Raw genomic sequence first — 18362 nt, 5'->3', positions numbered from 1 at the left:
GATAAAGTACCTCTTTTGTGCGACAATGAAAGTGCGGTAAAACTTGCAAATAATCCGGTTCAACACTCTCGCACCAAGCATATAGATATCCGTCATCACTTTCTTAGAGATCATATTGCTAAAAATGATATATCACTAGAAGGTGTAAGGACCGAGGATCAATTGGCGGATATCTTCACTAAACCGCTAGATGAGGCAACATTTTGTAGATTGCGGAATGAACTCAATGCGCTTGATTTTAGCAACTTCACTAAAAATTGAGCTTGTGTTATCCCTTACATTGCATTGTATTATACAACATGTTTAATGCTTTATAATGCATATAGGGCTTGTCTAACATGGTTAAGATAACCGCCGAAAAGCGTGTGAAGAAGCTTAACCTTGGATCAAACTTGACAAGCAACTAGATTTACATTCAAGTATTGCATATGCATGAATGTTGTTTTGTCGTTTATCTTAAATTGCCCTCTTATTGCCTAATTTCTTAAAAAGAATTATAGCCTAAGGCAAAATATTTTGAAAAACTTGAGGGTTTGAGAGAGGTCACTCACATCAGTCCCAATTAGTGTTTATTTGGATCTTATTGGTGTTGGGACTTGATTGAAAATAGGCAGCGCGAAGGACTTTGAAGATTTGCTGAAGAAGGAGTGACCGGACGCTACACCGGACTCTGATGTCCAGCATCCGGTCAGTTCACATGAGGTGAACCTGCTGTCGAAGGAGTGACCGGACGCTAAAACAGTGTTTTCCTAGTCCGGTCAGAAGGAGCTTCAGCGTCCGATCGATGATGAAGACGTCAAGGCTAGGTGACCGGACTCTGGCTGCGTCCAGTCGGTGTCCACCGGACGCATCTAGTTGCGATTCCAGAGGATTTGGACCTCTCTGGAATCGACCGGACGCTGGGTGGTAGCGTTCGGTCGCTACCACCGGAGCATCCGGTCAGTAGAAAACGTGTGGCATCAAAACTCTTTCTTCGTTTCCTCTTCTGATCTGCTGGGGGACACCTTATTTAATCAAAGTGTCGGGGCTTTGACCTATTCTGCCCGCCGTATTCACCATCGATGCCCCACCGCGCCTGCCCTAGCTCCACGTCATCGCACCATAAGCCCTCCCATGCTCTAGCAGCCGCAAGTCGCCACCTCAGCCGCCACCATAGCCGCGCCTAGGTCATTGGATCCGCTTGCCCGCACGCCACCACAGCCACCGTGCCAGCCCGTGCGCACGCCGTCGCTTGCCCTCGCACCACCGCCGCCTCCCTATTGCCCTCGCGCCAGGTGCTGCTCCTCCACGCCAGTGCCCTGCCAAGCACCACCACGCCGACGACCCACTACAGAGCCACCACCGTCGACGAGCTTCCAGCGCTGCAGTACCCTAGCTCCACCACCAAGCAAGCCCGCAGTGCTCTTCATTGGATCCTCGCCGATGACCTCCATGGCTCCATTGCAATCCAGTGCCGCCGATCCTCGCCGACTAGGAACCCTAGCCAATTCGGTGTCCTCCGATCCGTTCCTCCTCTTGCTGCTTTGCCGTTTCGTCAGGTAGCAAGCCCCGCGTCTCAATTTCATATCTAAATTGCTTACTTCTTAGGGTTTCGCATCTATTAGGTATATTGTATTCATTTGTATATCCCATCTATTCCATCATGCAGCGAGTCGGTGCCGTTGAGATCGTGTGGCAGTTGTTAGTTAACTCGGGGCCAAGCTCACGAGTACGGACCGAGGCCAAGCCTCGAAAGTGTCAGAGGTAGTTGTTTCTTGTCCATGGCAGTTGATTCTTCTTTGATACATCAGATGGCTTGCACGAAGAATGTCAGAGGTGGTCTAGGAGATGAGGATCCGAGGCGTCCACCTCACTTGCCTGTAGATCCTAAAGGAAAGGCGACAAAGAAGATTGCATCAAAGAAGCGCAAGTACCCTGATGCAGAGACAGCCAGAGCAGTTGCAGTTGCTGAGGCTGCAGAGCGTGCCGAGAGAGGAGGTACTCGCAGTGGAGTTGTTATTGTAGATCATCTGTCTCCAGAGGCGCAGGGTAGACTTGAGCATATTGAGCGTCTTCATGGTGGTCCACCTGTGACTGTCATGATGCAAGGACGACGTCTTGCCATTAAGGAGCCTTAGCCTTAGGGGGAGTCACATAAGGAGCCACAACAGCAGCCCCTACCAGCAAAGCTGACAGAGCTGACTCAGGAGGGTTAGTAGGCTGAGGAGATAGAGCAGGCACCTTAGCCACAGCTTCACCGCTCTGGTCGTACCCATGCCCTAGTCACACCGAGGGCTGACACACAGCGGAGGGGTTCTCGTCCACCTCCCAGACCACAGGGTCCGCCTCTAGTGACCCATCTTGACTTGAGGGCCACCATGGCCAAGTAGGTTTAGCAGCTGAGATTTGTTGATTTTGAGATATGGTTTCCACCCAGGAGGGATGAGAGAGCTTCAGAGGGCTTCTATACTCCACTGCAGGAGGATTTCTACAATGCCTATCTCAATAGTGGGGCAATTTTTAGATCTCAGAGGGTGTGCCACATTGACTCTATAGTTGCAGCAGCTGGAGAGCACATTCGCCCCTACCTTACATATCTGTCGGGGCTATCAGGTTTGATTAGACGGACCGGACTATATGTTCCATCTTAGGTTCGGTGGTTCTATGCTTCCCTCTGGATTGACCCGCAGCATAGATATATTCACTTCACATTCGGAGGAAGAGACTATCGCCTGACAAGCTAGAGGGTCAGGGAGATACTGAGGCTTCAGGAGCAGCCAGTCAGACTTCACGAGGTGTGCTATGGCCAGACAGCACCCCCCAAACACCCTCATGGTGGCAATGTGCCCCCTACAGACTTGGTTCGCCACTGCTTCACTGAGCCCTTTGGAGAGGGATCACGCAGGAACCCCAGTGACCTAAATCCCACTACTTGCATACTTGAGGCTATTATGAGGAGGACACTGCTTCCTAGGATGGGATACAGAGAGGGCTTGACACATATACAGTTATGGCTGATCAACTCTCTGATGCAGCAGACAGTCTTTGATATCTGGGATCTTATTATGTCAGAGATGGAGGACACTATAGCTGAGGGCTTCAGAGGACACAAGCAGCTACCTTATGCTCACTGGATCACATGGCTTATCCACAGGGCAGTCACAGTGAGGCCACCAGAGATGCTTGCTGAGTACAGTGGTGCCACCACATAGTTTTCTGCCTATAACATGACACAGATGATCAGGCACAGTACACCTACAGCACCCAGTCAGCCGCGTCAACGTCCTAAGGTGCCAGAGTCTGTAGCCCAGTAGGATGATATTATCAGGGGCATTGTAGCTATTGAGGAGGAGGAGCTTGCTCAGTAGGAGGGTGTAGTCATGAGCGACCCTAGTGATAGTTCTGATCATGACTACTAGCCTGTTCCTCAGATGCCTCCACAGCGACATGATCATGAGGCCGACAGTTCTAGCTCAGCGCCACCTGCCTCGTAGACAGACCCCACTCTCCTTGCTATACTTGAGCGGATGAGGCAGGACCAGGCACGCCAGGCTCAGGAGACAGCTGCTACGTTTGCATAGTTCCAGACTCAGCAGGATGAGTTCCAGCAGCAGCAATAGGCGATCCAGCAGCAGCAGCTAGCTATTCAGCAGCAGACTCAGGCTCTACAGTAGCAGCAGCGGTAGGCCATGCATCAGCAGCAGCTCCTCATGCAGCAGCAGCTGCTTGGATTTATGCAGCATGTAGTGACAGCTATTGGGGCTCCACCGCCACAGCCACGTCCCAGCTTGGTCAGCCTGCCACCACTTCCATGACTCCAGCGTTATAGCCTAGTGGGCTTCAGAGTCAGGGACAGCCACCAGCACCATTTACTTCTCCTACAGAGCAGCTGTCCTAGTACTTTGCTTCGCCAGCACTAGCCCCACAGTTCACACCTTTTTAGACAAGCTTCACACTGGCTGGGACGTCTTCGCTGCTTCTACCAGAGACCACCGTGTCTAGGAGCCTTGGTGCTTCATTCAGTGAGTTGACAAGGATGCCCACTCCTCTATATCTACATGTCCCAGGTCCTTCTATAGTTGTACCTGTTACCAGGACTACAGAGACGCTCCCTTCTTCAGTGGCATCATCAGAGCCTACTATAGTCATACCAGCTCAGTCTACAGCAGCTCTAGTTCCTGATCCGACCCAGACTGCTACAGCATCACTTCCAGCTATAGAGGGTCAGACTGCTCAGAGCTCAGGGTCTGATGATGTTGGCACTCAGTTTCAGCTTGCTCCTCATTCTTCAGCGCCTGGCTTGTCCGCTGCAGCCCCGCCGACCGACCCTTAGGTTTTGGTGTTTGACGCCAAAGGGTGAGAGGGTTCGAGTATGATAGTCTTAGGGGGAGCGACTATTTAGGGGGAGCTTAGTTATTATATTAGCTTATATATTACATTTGGAGTTTTTATGTGTGATATACTATTATGCATTCATCGTGTGTTTACTTTCATGCATTGAACTATATATGTGATAGTGATATCTACGTGATCGTGATATATGACATGTGTGCTCTCTACTTTGAATTATTTATATGTCATATCACTTGTGCAATGCTCATTTGCCCTTGCTTCCGCACTTTACTCCGATGCAAATGAGCTTTATTACTTGTACTCAAGCTTATTTCATATCTTTTGAGTACAATATGTTGGCTTGGTTCATATAAGCTTGCCTAACCCTTTTGTTCTTATTGACAAAAGCTTATATGATCCAAGCATGTTAAAAACCTCATCTCTTTCACATACTTGAGGTAGTATTGTCATCAATCACCAAAAAGGGGGAGATTGAAAGCATCTAGGCCCCTAGTTGGGTTTCGGTGATTAATGACAATACATGATTACTGTGACTAACGTGTGTTTTGCAGAAACAATTGAGTTAGGTCACGGTAATGGAGATCGATTGGGCAATTATGGTTGTCATACCCCTACGATGGAAATCGTTTTGGTTTTCAAAGGATGGACGACAAGGTTAAGGATGGACTAGTTCTAAGTGTCAATTGGAGTTGGAGAGACACTTAGAGTAGTTTAGGACTTTGTTTTTCCTTTGATCGTACTATTAAGGGGGTTACGAATGGGTAGCTTGACCTAGGTGAGTCTAGTGAGTTAGGTGTGGTGCACACTTGTTAAAACTAGTACTAGGTAGCTCCACAACAGCCCTATGATCTAATGGAGTAAACTTCATTCACATATGTTCGAGAGTTGGAAGTGAATGGAGGGTCAAATACTGATCGGACGCTGGCTCAGGGTCCGGTCAGTTCATTTGACCAAGGTGATTGCGTCTGGTTTGACCGGACGCTGAGAGGCAGCGTCCGGTCGACTCTAGTAAGGTTCTAGAGAGAGAAAATCATGACCGGACGCGTCTGGTCAGTGCTGATTGGATGCTGGCCAGCGTCCGATCACACTGTAAACACTGGAGTTCATGGTATACTGACCAGAGCGTCCAGTCAACCTGACCGGAGCGTCCGGTCACCCCGCAGAGGCACATAACGGTTCGTTTTTCAGCCTATGTTATAAATACCACCTCCACTCGTGTGTGGGGGTACTTTTGCTCATTCCAACAGCTGAGAAACACCTTAGAGAGTGCCAAGAAGAACAAGGTCCTAGTGAGGTGATTGAGATTTGAGAATCCAAAGAGAGCCCTCATTAGTGAAGATCAAGAGTAGCAAAGTGTGCATCCACCTTCTCATTAGGTTTGTCGTGGTCAAGTGAGAGTTCGTGCCTGTTACTCTTGGTGATCGCCATCACCTAGATGGCTTAGTGGTGATTGGGAGTTCGGTGATCACCCGGCGGCGCTTGTGGGTGACCCAACTCAAGTTGTGAGCGGTTGTGGGTGATTCACCGTGACGAAGTGTCGAAGAATCAACCCATAGAGAGCACTTGATCCTTGCGCGGATCAAGGGGGAGCTACACTCTTGTGCGGGTGCTCCAACGAGGACTAGTGGGGAGTGGCGACTCTCCGATACCTCGACAAAACATCGCCGCGTTCCTTACTCTCTATTTACTTTGAGCTTTTTACTTTGAGCATTTACTTTGAGCAATTCAATTCATGTCTTTACATTCTTAGAATTGCCATGCTAGAGTAGGATTGGAACTTAGGTTGCAAGTTTTTTGTACAGTAGAACAATTAGGAACACTTTCTAGGTACAAGGGGTTAATTGGGCTAACTATAGGACTTAATTATTACAAAGAAATTTAGAATTAGCCCAATTCACCCCCCTCTTGGGCATCTTGATCCTTTCAATGGCTATGTGTGTGCAAAAGGAGGAGAGAATGAAAGCTACCAATAGTGGCACTATCAATTATGTGAAAGACAACAAGAAAAATAATAATAATTATAACTCCTTCTCAAAGCCAAAGGGAAAGGGTCCCACGCTGCATCAGCCTCAGCAGAACAAGTTCACAGTAGAGAAAGACCAGTGTCTTTATTGCAAGAAGACGGGACATTATAAAAAAGATTGTCTCGATTACTTAAAGATGATCATGACAAAGAAAGGTGAGAACATTATTACATTCATAAATGAATCCTTGTATGTACAATATTCGAAATTTACTTGGTGGATTGACTCAGGTACAACTGTTCATGTTGCTAATTCTTTACAGGGATTCTATTCGACGAGGACTACGTAAAGAAGAGAAAGACACGTTAAAGTTACAAATGGAGTCCGAGCAGATGTTGAAGCCGTTGGCGGTCTTTCTCTAGAGCTTACTGATGGTTTCACACTTTTACTTAGAGATGTACTTTATGTTCCCTCCCTACAAAGAAACTTGATTAGTATTTCATGCTTGGACAATGATGGATATGATTGCCATTTTGGAAATGGCAAATATAAGATAACATTTAATAATGCATGTGTTGGTATTGCTATCTTACAAAATGAGCTTTATTTGTTATCACTACGTGATAATGTGAATGTTGTATGCGATGATGGGAACGTTGCGTGCGACAATGAGAATGTATCCTCGTCTGCGGATGTAAACAGAAAACGAAAGAGAGCTCACGATGCGTTGTCGAAATTATGGCACTGTCGTTTAGGCCATATTTTGAGGGGGAGAATAGAAAGACTAGTTAAAAATGATATTCTTCCTCCATTAGAGCTCTCAGATTTAGAACAATGCAGAGAATGCATAAAAGAAAAGTATGTAAAGAAAATTAAGAAAGATGCCAAACGAAGCGCAGGAATTTTATAGATTATTCACACAGACATCTGTGGTCCTTTTCCTATAAAGAGTGTCGATGGTTATGATTCGTTCATAACATTCACAGATGATTACTCCTATTATGGCTACATTTATCCAATCAAAGAAAGAACAGAAGTATTGGATAAATTTAAGATATTTAATGCAGAAGTTGAAAACCAACACAATTTAAAGATTAAGATAGTCAGGTCCGACCATAGGGGAGAGTACTACGGTCGGCATACCCCATATGGCTAAGTTTCTGGACCTTTTGCAAGGTTCTTATAGGAGAATGGCATTGTAGCCCAGTATTCTACACTGGGCGAACCTCAGCAGTATGGAGTAGCTGAAAGATGCAATCGTACCTTGATGGATATGGTGCACAGTATGATAAGTTACTCCACCTTACCGTTGAGCCTATGGATGAAGGCGTTAAAAATTGCCATTCAAATTTTCAATAGAGTACCAAGTAAGTCGGTGCCAAAAACACTGTATGAGTTGTGGACAGAAAGAATACCCTCACTAAACCACTTACATGTGTGGGGGAGTCTTGCTGAGACTAAAGTATTTAACCCAAACATTGAGAAGCTAGATCCCAAAATAGTAAGTTGCCATTTCATTGGCTACCCAGAAAAGTCAAAAGTTTTTTGTTTCTACTGTCCAGACAGACATACAAAGTTTATAGAAATAAGACACGCTGTCTTCCTATAGGATGAAATGATGAGGAGGAGCATGGTAGCTCGAGAAATTGACCTTGAAGAGAAGCGGATGTATGCGTCCACTCCAATGATTCATGAGCCATTTTTCTTATTACTTGCTGTCGCTGCACCAATAGTGCAAGATACTGTGGTGCCAGCACCTGTTGTTATTCCGCCTGTGGCAACAATGAATAACGATGAGGAACCTGTTCTTCAGGATCCTATAGAACCTATTGCCACATATAAGGGGGAGCAACAACAGCCTCAAACAGAAGATGTGCCAAATATGGAGGCCCCTAGAAGGTCTCAAAGAGTTAGAAAATCAGCTATTCCTGCTAACTATGAAGTATACAACACTGAGGAATTTCAAATGGATGATGATCCCACCTCATTTGAAGAAGCCATGAGAAGTGATCATTCATCAAAGTGGCTTGAGGCCATGGAAGATGAAATGAAATCTACGAATGCCAATAAAGTTTGAGACTTAAAAATAATTCCTAAAGGAGCCAAAACAGTAGGTTGTAAATGGGTCTACAAAACAAAATTTGACTCTCAAGAGAATATAGAGAGATATAAAGCGTGACTTGTGGCAAAAGGCTTTACGCAAAGAGAATGGATTGATTACAATAAGACCTTTTCTCCAGTCTCATGTAAGGATTCCTTCATAATCATAATAGCATTAGTGGCACATTACGATTTAGAATTACATCAGATGGATGTAAAGACGGCATTTCTCAACGAGGACTTGGAGGAAAATGTTTACATGGCACAACCGAAAGGTTTTGTCATAGAAGGAAAAGAACGAATATGATGCCGCCTAAAGAAATACATTTATGGATTAAAACAAGCTTCAAGACAGTGATACTTGAAGTTTGATCAGACAATAAGGAATTTTGGGTTTAAAGAGAATGTTGAGGACAATTGTGTCTATGCAAAGTTTAAGAATGAGAAGTTTATCTCCCTTGTCCTGTATGTAGATAATATCTTACTTGCTAGTAATGATGTTAGTCTACTGCTGGAGACAAAGAAGTTTTTATCCTCAAATTTTGATATGAAAGATCTTGGTGAAGCTTCGTTCGTTCTAGGGATCGAGATTCACCGAGATAGAAGTAAAGGAGTATTAGGACTGTCACAAAAGGCATAAACAGAAAGGATCTTAAAGAAATTCAGTATGCACAAATGTAGTCCCTCACCTGCTCCTATAGTCAAGGGCGACAGATATGGGGATTTTCAATGCCCTAGGAACCAATATGAGATCGATCAAATGAAAACGGTTTCATATGCTTTAGCTATCGGAAGCTTACAATATGCTCAAGTATGTACGCACCCTAACTTGGCATTTGTTATCGGGTTACTTGGCAAATTCCAGAGCAATCCTGGAACAGAACACTGGAAATTAGTAAAGAAAGTCTTGCGTTATTTGTAAGGAACAAAAGGCCTCATGATGACGTATAGAAGATCTGATTTACTCCATATAGTGGGATATTCAGATTCTAATTATACGGGAGATTATAGAAAATCCACGTCTAGATATGTATTCACTCTCGCAGGGGGAGCTATTTCATGGAAAAACTCAAAGCAAACCGTCACTACATCGTCCATAATGTATGTCGAGTTTGTAGTGCGTTATGAGGCAACAAGGCAGGTGAACTGGCTAAAGAAGTTCATACCCGATTTGAAGGTGGTTGACGACATCTATAGACCATTTAAGTTATACTGCGATAATAATCCGGCAGTACTATATGCTCACCACAATAAGTCAAGTGGTGCTGCTAAATACATTGACATAAAGTATTATGTTGTGAAAGATAAAGTCCAGGATCATGTCATAAGTCTTGAGCATATAAGTACCGAAAAGATGCTCGTGGATCCGCTTACAAAAGGCTTACCACCCAACGTGTTCAGAGAACATGTAGCCGACATGGGTTTAAGGGAAAACCTATAATTCCTGGACAAAAGAAGGCCTAAAAGTTAAGTATCTATTTCAGAACAGAGTGGTGTGTTGTAGCTGTTAAATCTATCGGCAATTGACTATGATGATGAAACATGCTCTATGCGCTAATCTGTAATGGAATGAACAAAAGTAAATGATATGAAATTGAAAGATGGTAGGAGATCAAGGGAGAGATTATTAGATTGATCTCTAATCCCAAACTGGGTCCAACGGCTCAGTTGTGTCTTTGATTTGCGCCCTGATCGGGGGCGCCCAGCCCACTATGGCTGGAGGACCCCTATCACACTGCGCAATAAATAAAGGTGGGGCCGGCGGCTCAAGTCACGAGGTTCGCCTGAACTGAGCTCCCAATCGACAAATCCTAAACCCGATCTAGTGAGGGGCGTAGCTAGTGACGGGAAGCACCTCCACCACAGCACCGCGCCGCCTCCGGACTGCGTCACCGGACTCCACTGCCTTCACCGCCGGTCGCCACCGCACATCACCGACGCCGTCTTCACCGAACGTCGCTGTCCTAGCGCAGACACCAATTCCATGGCGGACGCGAGCGGATCCTCCTCTGCGGTGTCAGGTTCGACACGTTCTTCTACTCCACCTCTCTCTATCTCTCTCGTTACACTAGTAGATGTTCTAGGACTCATGATTCTATTCAATAGCAAGCAGACGCGCTAGTTCTATGTCTAGAGATCATGTTATAGGTTTAACACTGCACTCCTAGCTGAAGCTGAAAGCTTACGGGATGGTGTGCGCCTGATCCCGGAGGGCACCACTGAGCACGTCATTTTGGAAACCGATTCTCAGGAATTGGTGTCGTTATGGAAGAACAGGGTTAATCACCGTTCGGAGATTACTGCAATTCTCAGGGATGTCGAAGAGATGCTTGCATCTAAACCCCCAGCCAAGATCATACACGTCCGAAGATCAGCGAACTTCGCAGCACCTCTGTGCGCAACATGCGTTCTTTTTGTTTACAATCCTTTGTTTGGTCTCTTCTCCCTAGCTTCTTGCTGCAATGTTTGCAGTCTGATTGTAACAACTCTATTTGAGTAATCAAGCTATGATTCACAAAAAAAAAGTCCATGAAGCTGCATGCCTGCATGTCGTTGGTCATCTGCCTATGGGTGCAGTTTGATTCCTGAGCATGTAGTCGGGCAGTGCTGGCACCACCAGTCCACCATGGCTGTGCCCTCTCTCGTCCGCTCCATCTTCATCGTCGGGATAGTTCTGCTGCTTGACGTCACGCGAGGAAAGAAACGAGCAGAATCCGAACGAATGGGATAGGAGGACGTCTCCTTAAACGGAGCAGTGCGTGCCGAAAGACAGCCCCAGAGGAAAGCCGACTTGGTGAGCACGAGCACCCGAGCCGTTTTGATCCCGGCGACATGCGGCGACGCCATGACGGCAATTCGGCAGGCACACAACAACAACGCGGTCAGGGCTGGACACGGGTGGGGTTGGACGGACCGGGCCCACAGGGACCTAAGAGAAAAAATAATTAAGAAAAAAAAACTAATTGTGTGGGCTGATTTGAGATTGGTGCTATTTTTAGAAAGAGGAGTATTAGAGCAGTTCTCTATTTTTTCTTGAGCTGAACTTTTCTTCCCTCTTTAGCGTAGCACACACAAAATCGACTGCAAATATGCAAAATATCACTCGTCTTATTGAGCAAATATGTAAAACAAAATAGGCAGTGAAACCTCAAGATTGACTTCATGTGCTCGCGAAGGCGCGAACCACGATGATTGGAGGCGGGCCCAGCTTTCTACTCGACATCAGCTCTAATGATTGGAGGCAAGAGTTTCAGAAGAGGAGTCCAGGGATGAGGATTTGATTACTTTCAGTTAGTAGAGATTAAGGGGGTGTTTGGTTCCTACAGAAAAATTTTAGTTCCTGTCCCATCGGATATTTGGACACATGCATGAAGTATTAAATATAGACGAAAAAAATAACTAATTGCACAGATTGTGGCTAATTTACGAGACGAATTTTTTAAGCCTAATTAGTCCATGATTTGACAATGTGGTGCTACAGTAAATATATGCTAAAAGCGGATTAATTAGGCTTAATAAATTCATCTCGTAAATTAGTCTCTATCTATGTAATTAGTTTTATAATTAACTCATATTTAGTTCTCCTAAATAGCATCCGAACGTCCGATGTGACATGGACTAAAATTTAGTCCATAAAACCAAACACCCCTCTAACCAGAGGGAAGCAGGGAAATTGTTCCCAAAAAAAAAAAGGAGGGAATCATGGAAGTGTGCCGACCTGTCAAACTTCTTCGGAGTAAAAGAACTATACTACTGCACAACAAATCTAACCAATGAAATGAGAATCATGGAAGTGTGCCGACCTGTCAAACTTCTTCGGAGTAAAAGAACTATACTACTGCACAACAAATCTAACCAATGAAATTACTGAACTGATGTACTTCCTTCGTTCTAAATTATAAAATATTTTAATTTTTCTATATACATAACTTTTGCTATGCATTTAGGGCTCGTTGGAAGGGGCTCTAAGCGGTTCCAACTATGTTACTGTAGTAGTAGTTCTACAGCGGTGCCATCGAAGCCCCAATACATCCACTCCTCCGGCTCCTCCACTTTCTCTCTCTCTTTTTGTTTTTTGCCAGAGCCGAAGCCGTATTTGAGTATGCTACAATACACTATACCGCATAACAATGTGCTATAGTACCTTAATGAAAGGAGTCGGAGACTCGGAGCCCTCCAGACCGGTGCTATGCCAAACAACCCCTTAGGGTGTCCCAATGGGGTGACGATGTTGCTGACTCATGTCACCTTCTGTTCGACATGGAGGAGAAAAGTTACTGAAAAGCATCTCGCCAGCGAGGGGGAAGTCACTGGTCTCACATGCTTCACAAAAAACTCCGTGTCTCTGCTCACCCTGGCTCATCTGTGTATGCCCACAAAGGTTACCAACCCTGTTTTCTATTGTTTCATAGATCACATCAGCTAACGATTTCGCTAGATCTACTGGGGACACCTTTAGATATACACTAGTATAGGTACATAATAAAACCATGAGTCTAGAAAAAATCAAAACATCTTATAATTTAAAAACCGAAGGAGTATCATATATGCATGTGAGTTAATTATCATTAAGCACTGATGTTTTTGTAACATTCACATGGCTCCTGCTTCTCGTGTTATTGCCTTATTGGCAACCAACCGTGTCCCTAGCGCCTCATTTGAGTTTCGACCCCTTTGAGAATCATATGTTCTGTGTGACAAGCAGCAGCATATCAAGTGTTTTTTTTAGATCGGAGGCAGCGTTATCCCCTTCATTAATCTGAGGTTGACTTACGTGGAACTTGACTCTGACCTTACAGGTGGCATTTGTTCTGCATGACTGCATCCAAGACCACAATTTTTGATACAGTACTATTTTGTCACCATCTAGTAAGCCAGTCAGCTCTGGTTGCTCGTTCAACGGCGGGCCTAAAAAATGGTTTCTCGAACTTGATTTTTTACTTATTAATTAATTACACGACTACGACTTCTCTTGTATAATGTCGGCCATGATCGGTTGGTATTAAATTGGCTTCTGCTGATTTGTAGCTGGTTTGTTGTGAGAGAAAAATACGGTTTTCACGGCTGATTTGTGCGAATTAAAGCCGGATGAATAGAACAAGCGAATAGAGCAGTCTTTAGGGCGATTATCTTTCAATATAATTAAGAAGCAAACATCGTAGAGAAGCGGGGATGCCGACGGCCAAGTAGCTCGACTGCTCGAGAAAAGGCAAGCAAGGCAGAAAATCCCAGTTCCCAGACCTTAAAATGTTTGTAGCCCTTGTGCAGAACAAACGCGTAAGCAATGCATGTTCGACGCAACTGCATGCGGCTCATACAAGTCTCGAGCATGTGTGAACAGGAAGAGATAGACGTGACTAGCGGACCAATGACACATCGACATGCGTTTAGCATTCCTGCATTTTGAATTGATTGAGTGCGAGAGCATCCATCTCACGGCTCATGAGTCATGTCACTCTGTTTACTGTCATGGAGCGATAATCAACACCACCTACCAGTACCAGTAGCGCAATCGTTCGTCGCCACCGGACTGGAACGGAGCTAGGGGTAGTAGCAACTTCACCCTCACGGCCTCACCTCATGTCGGCGCGCGTCAACGTCAACGTCAACGGTCAACCTGCGTTAATTAGCGGCTTGGTTATGCCTAATCTACCCCCACATGACATTTGGAAACGACTAAAGAAGTAGCAGTAGTCTGACACTAGATTCCAATGTGATATGAAGTTGGAGTGGGCATGCTGACTCCTGGCTTCTGGAACATTCAATCTGTCTCAGAAAACTGTTACGAGTAGTTCTCAAGCATTACTTATCAGATCTTTTGACTAAACTGCTTGAAACAAAGATCTTCTGACCATAGGTTGAAAGGAAAACAAAATGTCACGAGAATTTCCCGTTGACCAAACTTTTGGGACTGTACGGTGGCCGGTGGCCGGTGGGCGTGGACGGACACTGGACTCGCGGGCCGTACACATGCTCGAGCAAGGGAGCAGCGCAGCTCATCCTTGCCTTGCTGCCGTCTGCGTCTCACACGGTCAGCGGCGGCCTCCCCACCACCCAGCCTATTGCCGGGGCCCGGACGAAACCGCCCGGCGGTGTTCAATTTCCGGGCCACAGCGGTGTGAACCGCCCGGCTGGGTAGGAGGAGAAGTACTTGGGTTCGCTGGTCGCCGGTTTTGGTTTGGCGCTACAAAACGTGGACTTCCACGGTGTGGTGGGTGGCTGGGTGCCGATCTGTGACCGCGCGCGTCGCCACGGAAGCGAGCAAAAAAAGCGACAGTTCGGGGCACGGCGGAACGGGTAAAAAACCGCCGGGCATCGGCCGCCTCCTACCCCCTTCACCCTGTCCTCGGACAGGCAGCGTCGGTGCGCCGGCGGTGCCAACGCGGAGGCGGACGGAGCGCTGGGGCGCCAGCGCGGGGAAGGAGTGGAGGAAGGAGACAGCCCGGAGCTTCGGCTGTCTGCTTCTGCGGCTTGCGGGAGCGATCCCGTCTTCCGTCGGCCAGGTTCTTGCCCGATTCTTGCCTGCTTCGGGGAGCGGTATGGCGCATCGAATCCGGCTATTTCCATGCGTTTCTCAAGATCTTGCTCATTTTGTCCTCGATTTCGCTCCCTTTTTCAGTTTCTGTAGCGAGTTGCGAACGAGCAGAAGTATACAATACTGGTTCGTCTATCGACAGTTCGAGTAAACAAGCTTTTACAGTTTTACGTAATTACTAATAACTTCGCACCCTCTGCGCAGTTCCGGGCACGAACTAGAACTGGCTGCGCTTATACTTCTGGAGGAGGCAGCGGGATTTGGAACATGGGGAGTTCGGTCGGCTGCTTGAGAGGCGGCTCCAAGTCGAGGCAAGATCAGAATGGTCAGGTCGTCGCGGGTTCGTCTCCTCGTTCAGGTACATCCGTTCCGTGAGCACATGATTCGGGGCTCAATAGTGTCGGGACTAAACAGTTTCGAAATGAAGAGCACTTGTGTCGCTTTACATTAAAAAAGTGTGGACAAATATTGCACAATATATGCTTCATGAGTATAACCATGATCCCAAAAGTTATTCATCAGGGTATCATGCTTAAGGCAAAACTGCCTCTAGTGTTCTATTCTTTCTTGTAAACCATGCATTGCTGTGCGCATGTGAGGCTTCAGTGAGATGTAATTCATAGCCAGTAGCACTAGAACTCTAGGAGCAGCAAACAGCATCCTCGTACCGAGGCGAAACCTTTTTAGTAGCCATTTCCTGCATTAGGGATCCTGTTGTCCTGACAGGAACTATACCATGACTTAGACATTAGGAATATGATGACAGCAATAGGACTTTTGTACACCTCTTGCACAAAGATAAACTTTTTTTTTATTTCTGTCGGTCAAACTAGCATATAAAGATGTTTGCTATAAGTGATCATTCATCATCGAAGATTTTAGTCATAATAACTATATATTATTGACCAAAGTGACTGTCATCCTATTTCAGTGCACTTCTGTGGTGACATTTCTTTCCTGTCTGTGTCCTTTTGCTTAACAGCAATTGATGATGCAACTCTGATAAAAGTGCAGGTCATGTATTATCAAGAGCTGGGAATAATGTACAGGTATTCTCCCTAAATGAGATGAAGACTGCCACACGAAACTTTCACATGTTGAATTGCATTGGCCGCGGGGGTTTCGGGGCAGTGTATAAGGTGATGCCCAGGACCTGTTTATGCATTTTTGTTTAACATTCGTGCTTTATTTGCTGCTTCTACTCTAAATGCATGTTTCGAGGAACTTTGCAAATACTGTAGTCAATGACTAACAAAGGCTGTTCCTCACTTAGGGAAACCTGAAAGATGGCACTCAAATTGCAATTAAAAAGCTTGCAGCTGAGTCAAAACAAGGAATTAGCGAATTCTTGACAGAGATTAATGTCATATCAAACGTTAGGCACCCAAACCTTGTCAAGCTGATTGGTTGCTGCGCTGAAGGGAGTAACAGACTATTGGTGTATGAGTACGCCGAAAATAATAGTTTGGCGAATGCTTTGCTTGGTAAGTTCAATATTGAAGTTGTACTTTCTAAGTTGGTCAATCCAAATGTATGAAGTTTACCTTTGTGAATTATGGCCAGGACCAAAGAATAAATGTATCCCATTGGACTGGCAGAAAAGAGCTGCTATATGTATCGGAACTGCTTCTGGCCTTGCTTTTCTTCATGAGGAAGCACAACCACGCATTGTCCACCGTGATATCAAGGCTAGCAACATTTTACTTGATAAAAAACTGCTGCCGAAAATTGGAGATTTTGGATTGGCCAAGCTTTTTCCTGATACTGTCACTCACATTAGCACGCGTGTTGCAGGAACAATGTTAGTGCATCTCTGGATCTTTTTATGTATCTTCCTCGCAAAAAGAAAAGATTTTCCTGTATTTACTTGCTTATACAATGAAGTTATGTGTATTTCATGTCACTTCTTTTCATTGTGCTATTCTGATTTTACCAAGTGTACCGATTTTGTTATTTTTGCAGCCAGTTTACCAGTGCGCTGATCGACTAATTGTAGTTTGCATGGTCTGCTATAACTTACTTGCATTGAACTCTCAATATATAATTTTTTTGCAGGGGTTATTTGGCACCAGAGTATGCTTTGTTGGGACAATTAACCAAGAAAGCAGACATATATAGTTTTGGGGTGCTTCTTCTTGAAGTGATAAGTGGTGAAAGCAGCAGCAAGTCGACTTGGGGGCCTAATATGCATGTTCTTGTGGAATGGGTACCTCATTTTTCCCTCTTTGTTTCCCATTAAGTATGGACCTGCAAGCCTTGTAGTATTTGCCATGATTACATCAGCTCTTGATGGACTGTAGAATCACACATGCACCTAATAAGTACCAACTTTTTCCATGACAGACTCACAATACATGTTGACGATGGTGTTCTAACTTTACAAGTTTACATTCAAGATATAGCTACTTCGGAAAAATGACTGAACTTATTACATGGGTTAAACTGCAGACATGGAAGCTGCGGGAAGAAGGAAGACTCTTCGAAATTGTTGACCCAGAGCTGGAAAACTACCCAGAGGAGGAAATGCTTCGTTTCATCAAGGTGGCACTGCTGTGCACACAAGCCACGTCCCAGCAGAGGCCATCCATGAAGCAGGTTGTCAATATGCTATCTAACCAAACAGAAATTGATCTGCAAAATGTAGTTGCACCAGGTGTGCTGAAAGAACCTCGGCCGCGTACCGGTGGCTTTGGGGGTTTGACAGCAGACACGTCCTCAAGCTCAAGCCAAAGCACCAAAGCCAATCCAGCTGAATCATACAGTACACAGACCAACATGAACAGCTGTCAATTTAGCACAACCGACGTATCACCAAGGTGACGTGATAGACTATCAGCTTGCAAGCTTGTTTAACGTCTGCAGAGGTGTCTCGCACCTCCCACAAGGTTTACTGTGCTGAGCCCTGACAAATTCTCTTGATATGGAAGGCCTGATCCATTTTCATCCTGTTTTAGAGCTACATAGGATGCGAAGGCCGCTGTGAATTGCTGATATACAGGAATTGTAGCTCGTCTTTTTTTTTTTTTTGCAAAGGAGGAATTGTAGTTCAATTTGACAATTGCTTTTATGTTCTTTTATTAAAGCCTGTTGTAGGGACACATTGCAAGAGTACAAGACTAGTGTATTCGAAAATTCAAAAATTGTGCTCGGAGGATGAGCAAGAAAGTTGTGAAGAACAGCTACTATGCACAATATGTTAATGTTCCATACATTTTTTAGACTATATATCACGGCTTAAAAGTACGATCATAGTTTATCTTCATTCATCTCTGTACACGATCGCCTCCTGCATAATAGTTCTAACAGTATTAATGTTTTCCTTCATGCTTTTAACGACCCGTGATGCTCTTCGTTAGCCATACTGTCTGCAGCAGTCCTTTCCTAAAAAACCAATGAATGCCGCTGTCATCGATGCTCTCTTTAATTTATGG

At 45.2% G+C, this 18362-nt stretch overlaps 1 protein-coding gene across 2 annotated transcripts; it reads left to right on the top strand.

Moving 5' to 3' along the window:
- The first annotated feature begins 14527 nt into the window (after positions 1 to 14527).
- Positions 14528 to 18158, top strand: LOC136548101 (cold-responsive protein kinase 1-like). Of its 2 annotated transcripts, XM_066539741.1 has the most exons (8): positions 14528 to 14899; positions 15016 to 15057; positions 15136 to 15289; positions 15946 to 16070; positions 16205 to 16415; positions 16495 to 16732; positions 16987 to 17137; positions 17380 to 18158. In XM_066539741.1, exons 3-8 carry the CDS (start codon positions 15199 to 15201, stop codon positions 17749 to 17751), a joined length of 1188 nt encoding a protein of 395 aa, XP_066395838.1. In that variant the 5' UTR covers positions 14528 to 14899; positions 15016 to 15057; positions 15136 to 15198; the 3' UTR covers positions 17752 to 18158. The 2 variants fall into 2 exon arrangements, with proteins under 2 accessions (XP_066395838.1, XP_066395842.1); XM_066539745.1 differs by lacking the exons at positions 14528 to 14899; positions 15016 to 15057 and having other exon boundaries at positions 15156 to 15289; positions 15941 to 16070.
- Positions 18159 to 18362: the final 204 nt, after the last annotated feature.

This window comes from Miscanthus floridulus, chromosome 1, assembly GCF_019320115.1.
Source record: "Miscanthus floridulus cultivar M001 chromosome 1, ASM1932011v1, whole genome shotgun sequence".
Classification (NCBI taxonomy): domain Eukaryota; kingdom Viridiplantae; phylum Streptophyta; class Magnoliopsida; order Poales; family Poaceae; genus Miscanthus; species Miscanthus floridulus.
The sequence above is the reverse complement of the archived record's forward strand: the minus strand, read 5'-3'. Positions and strand labels throughout refer to the sequence as shown.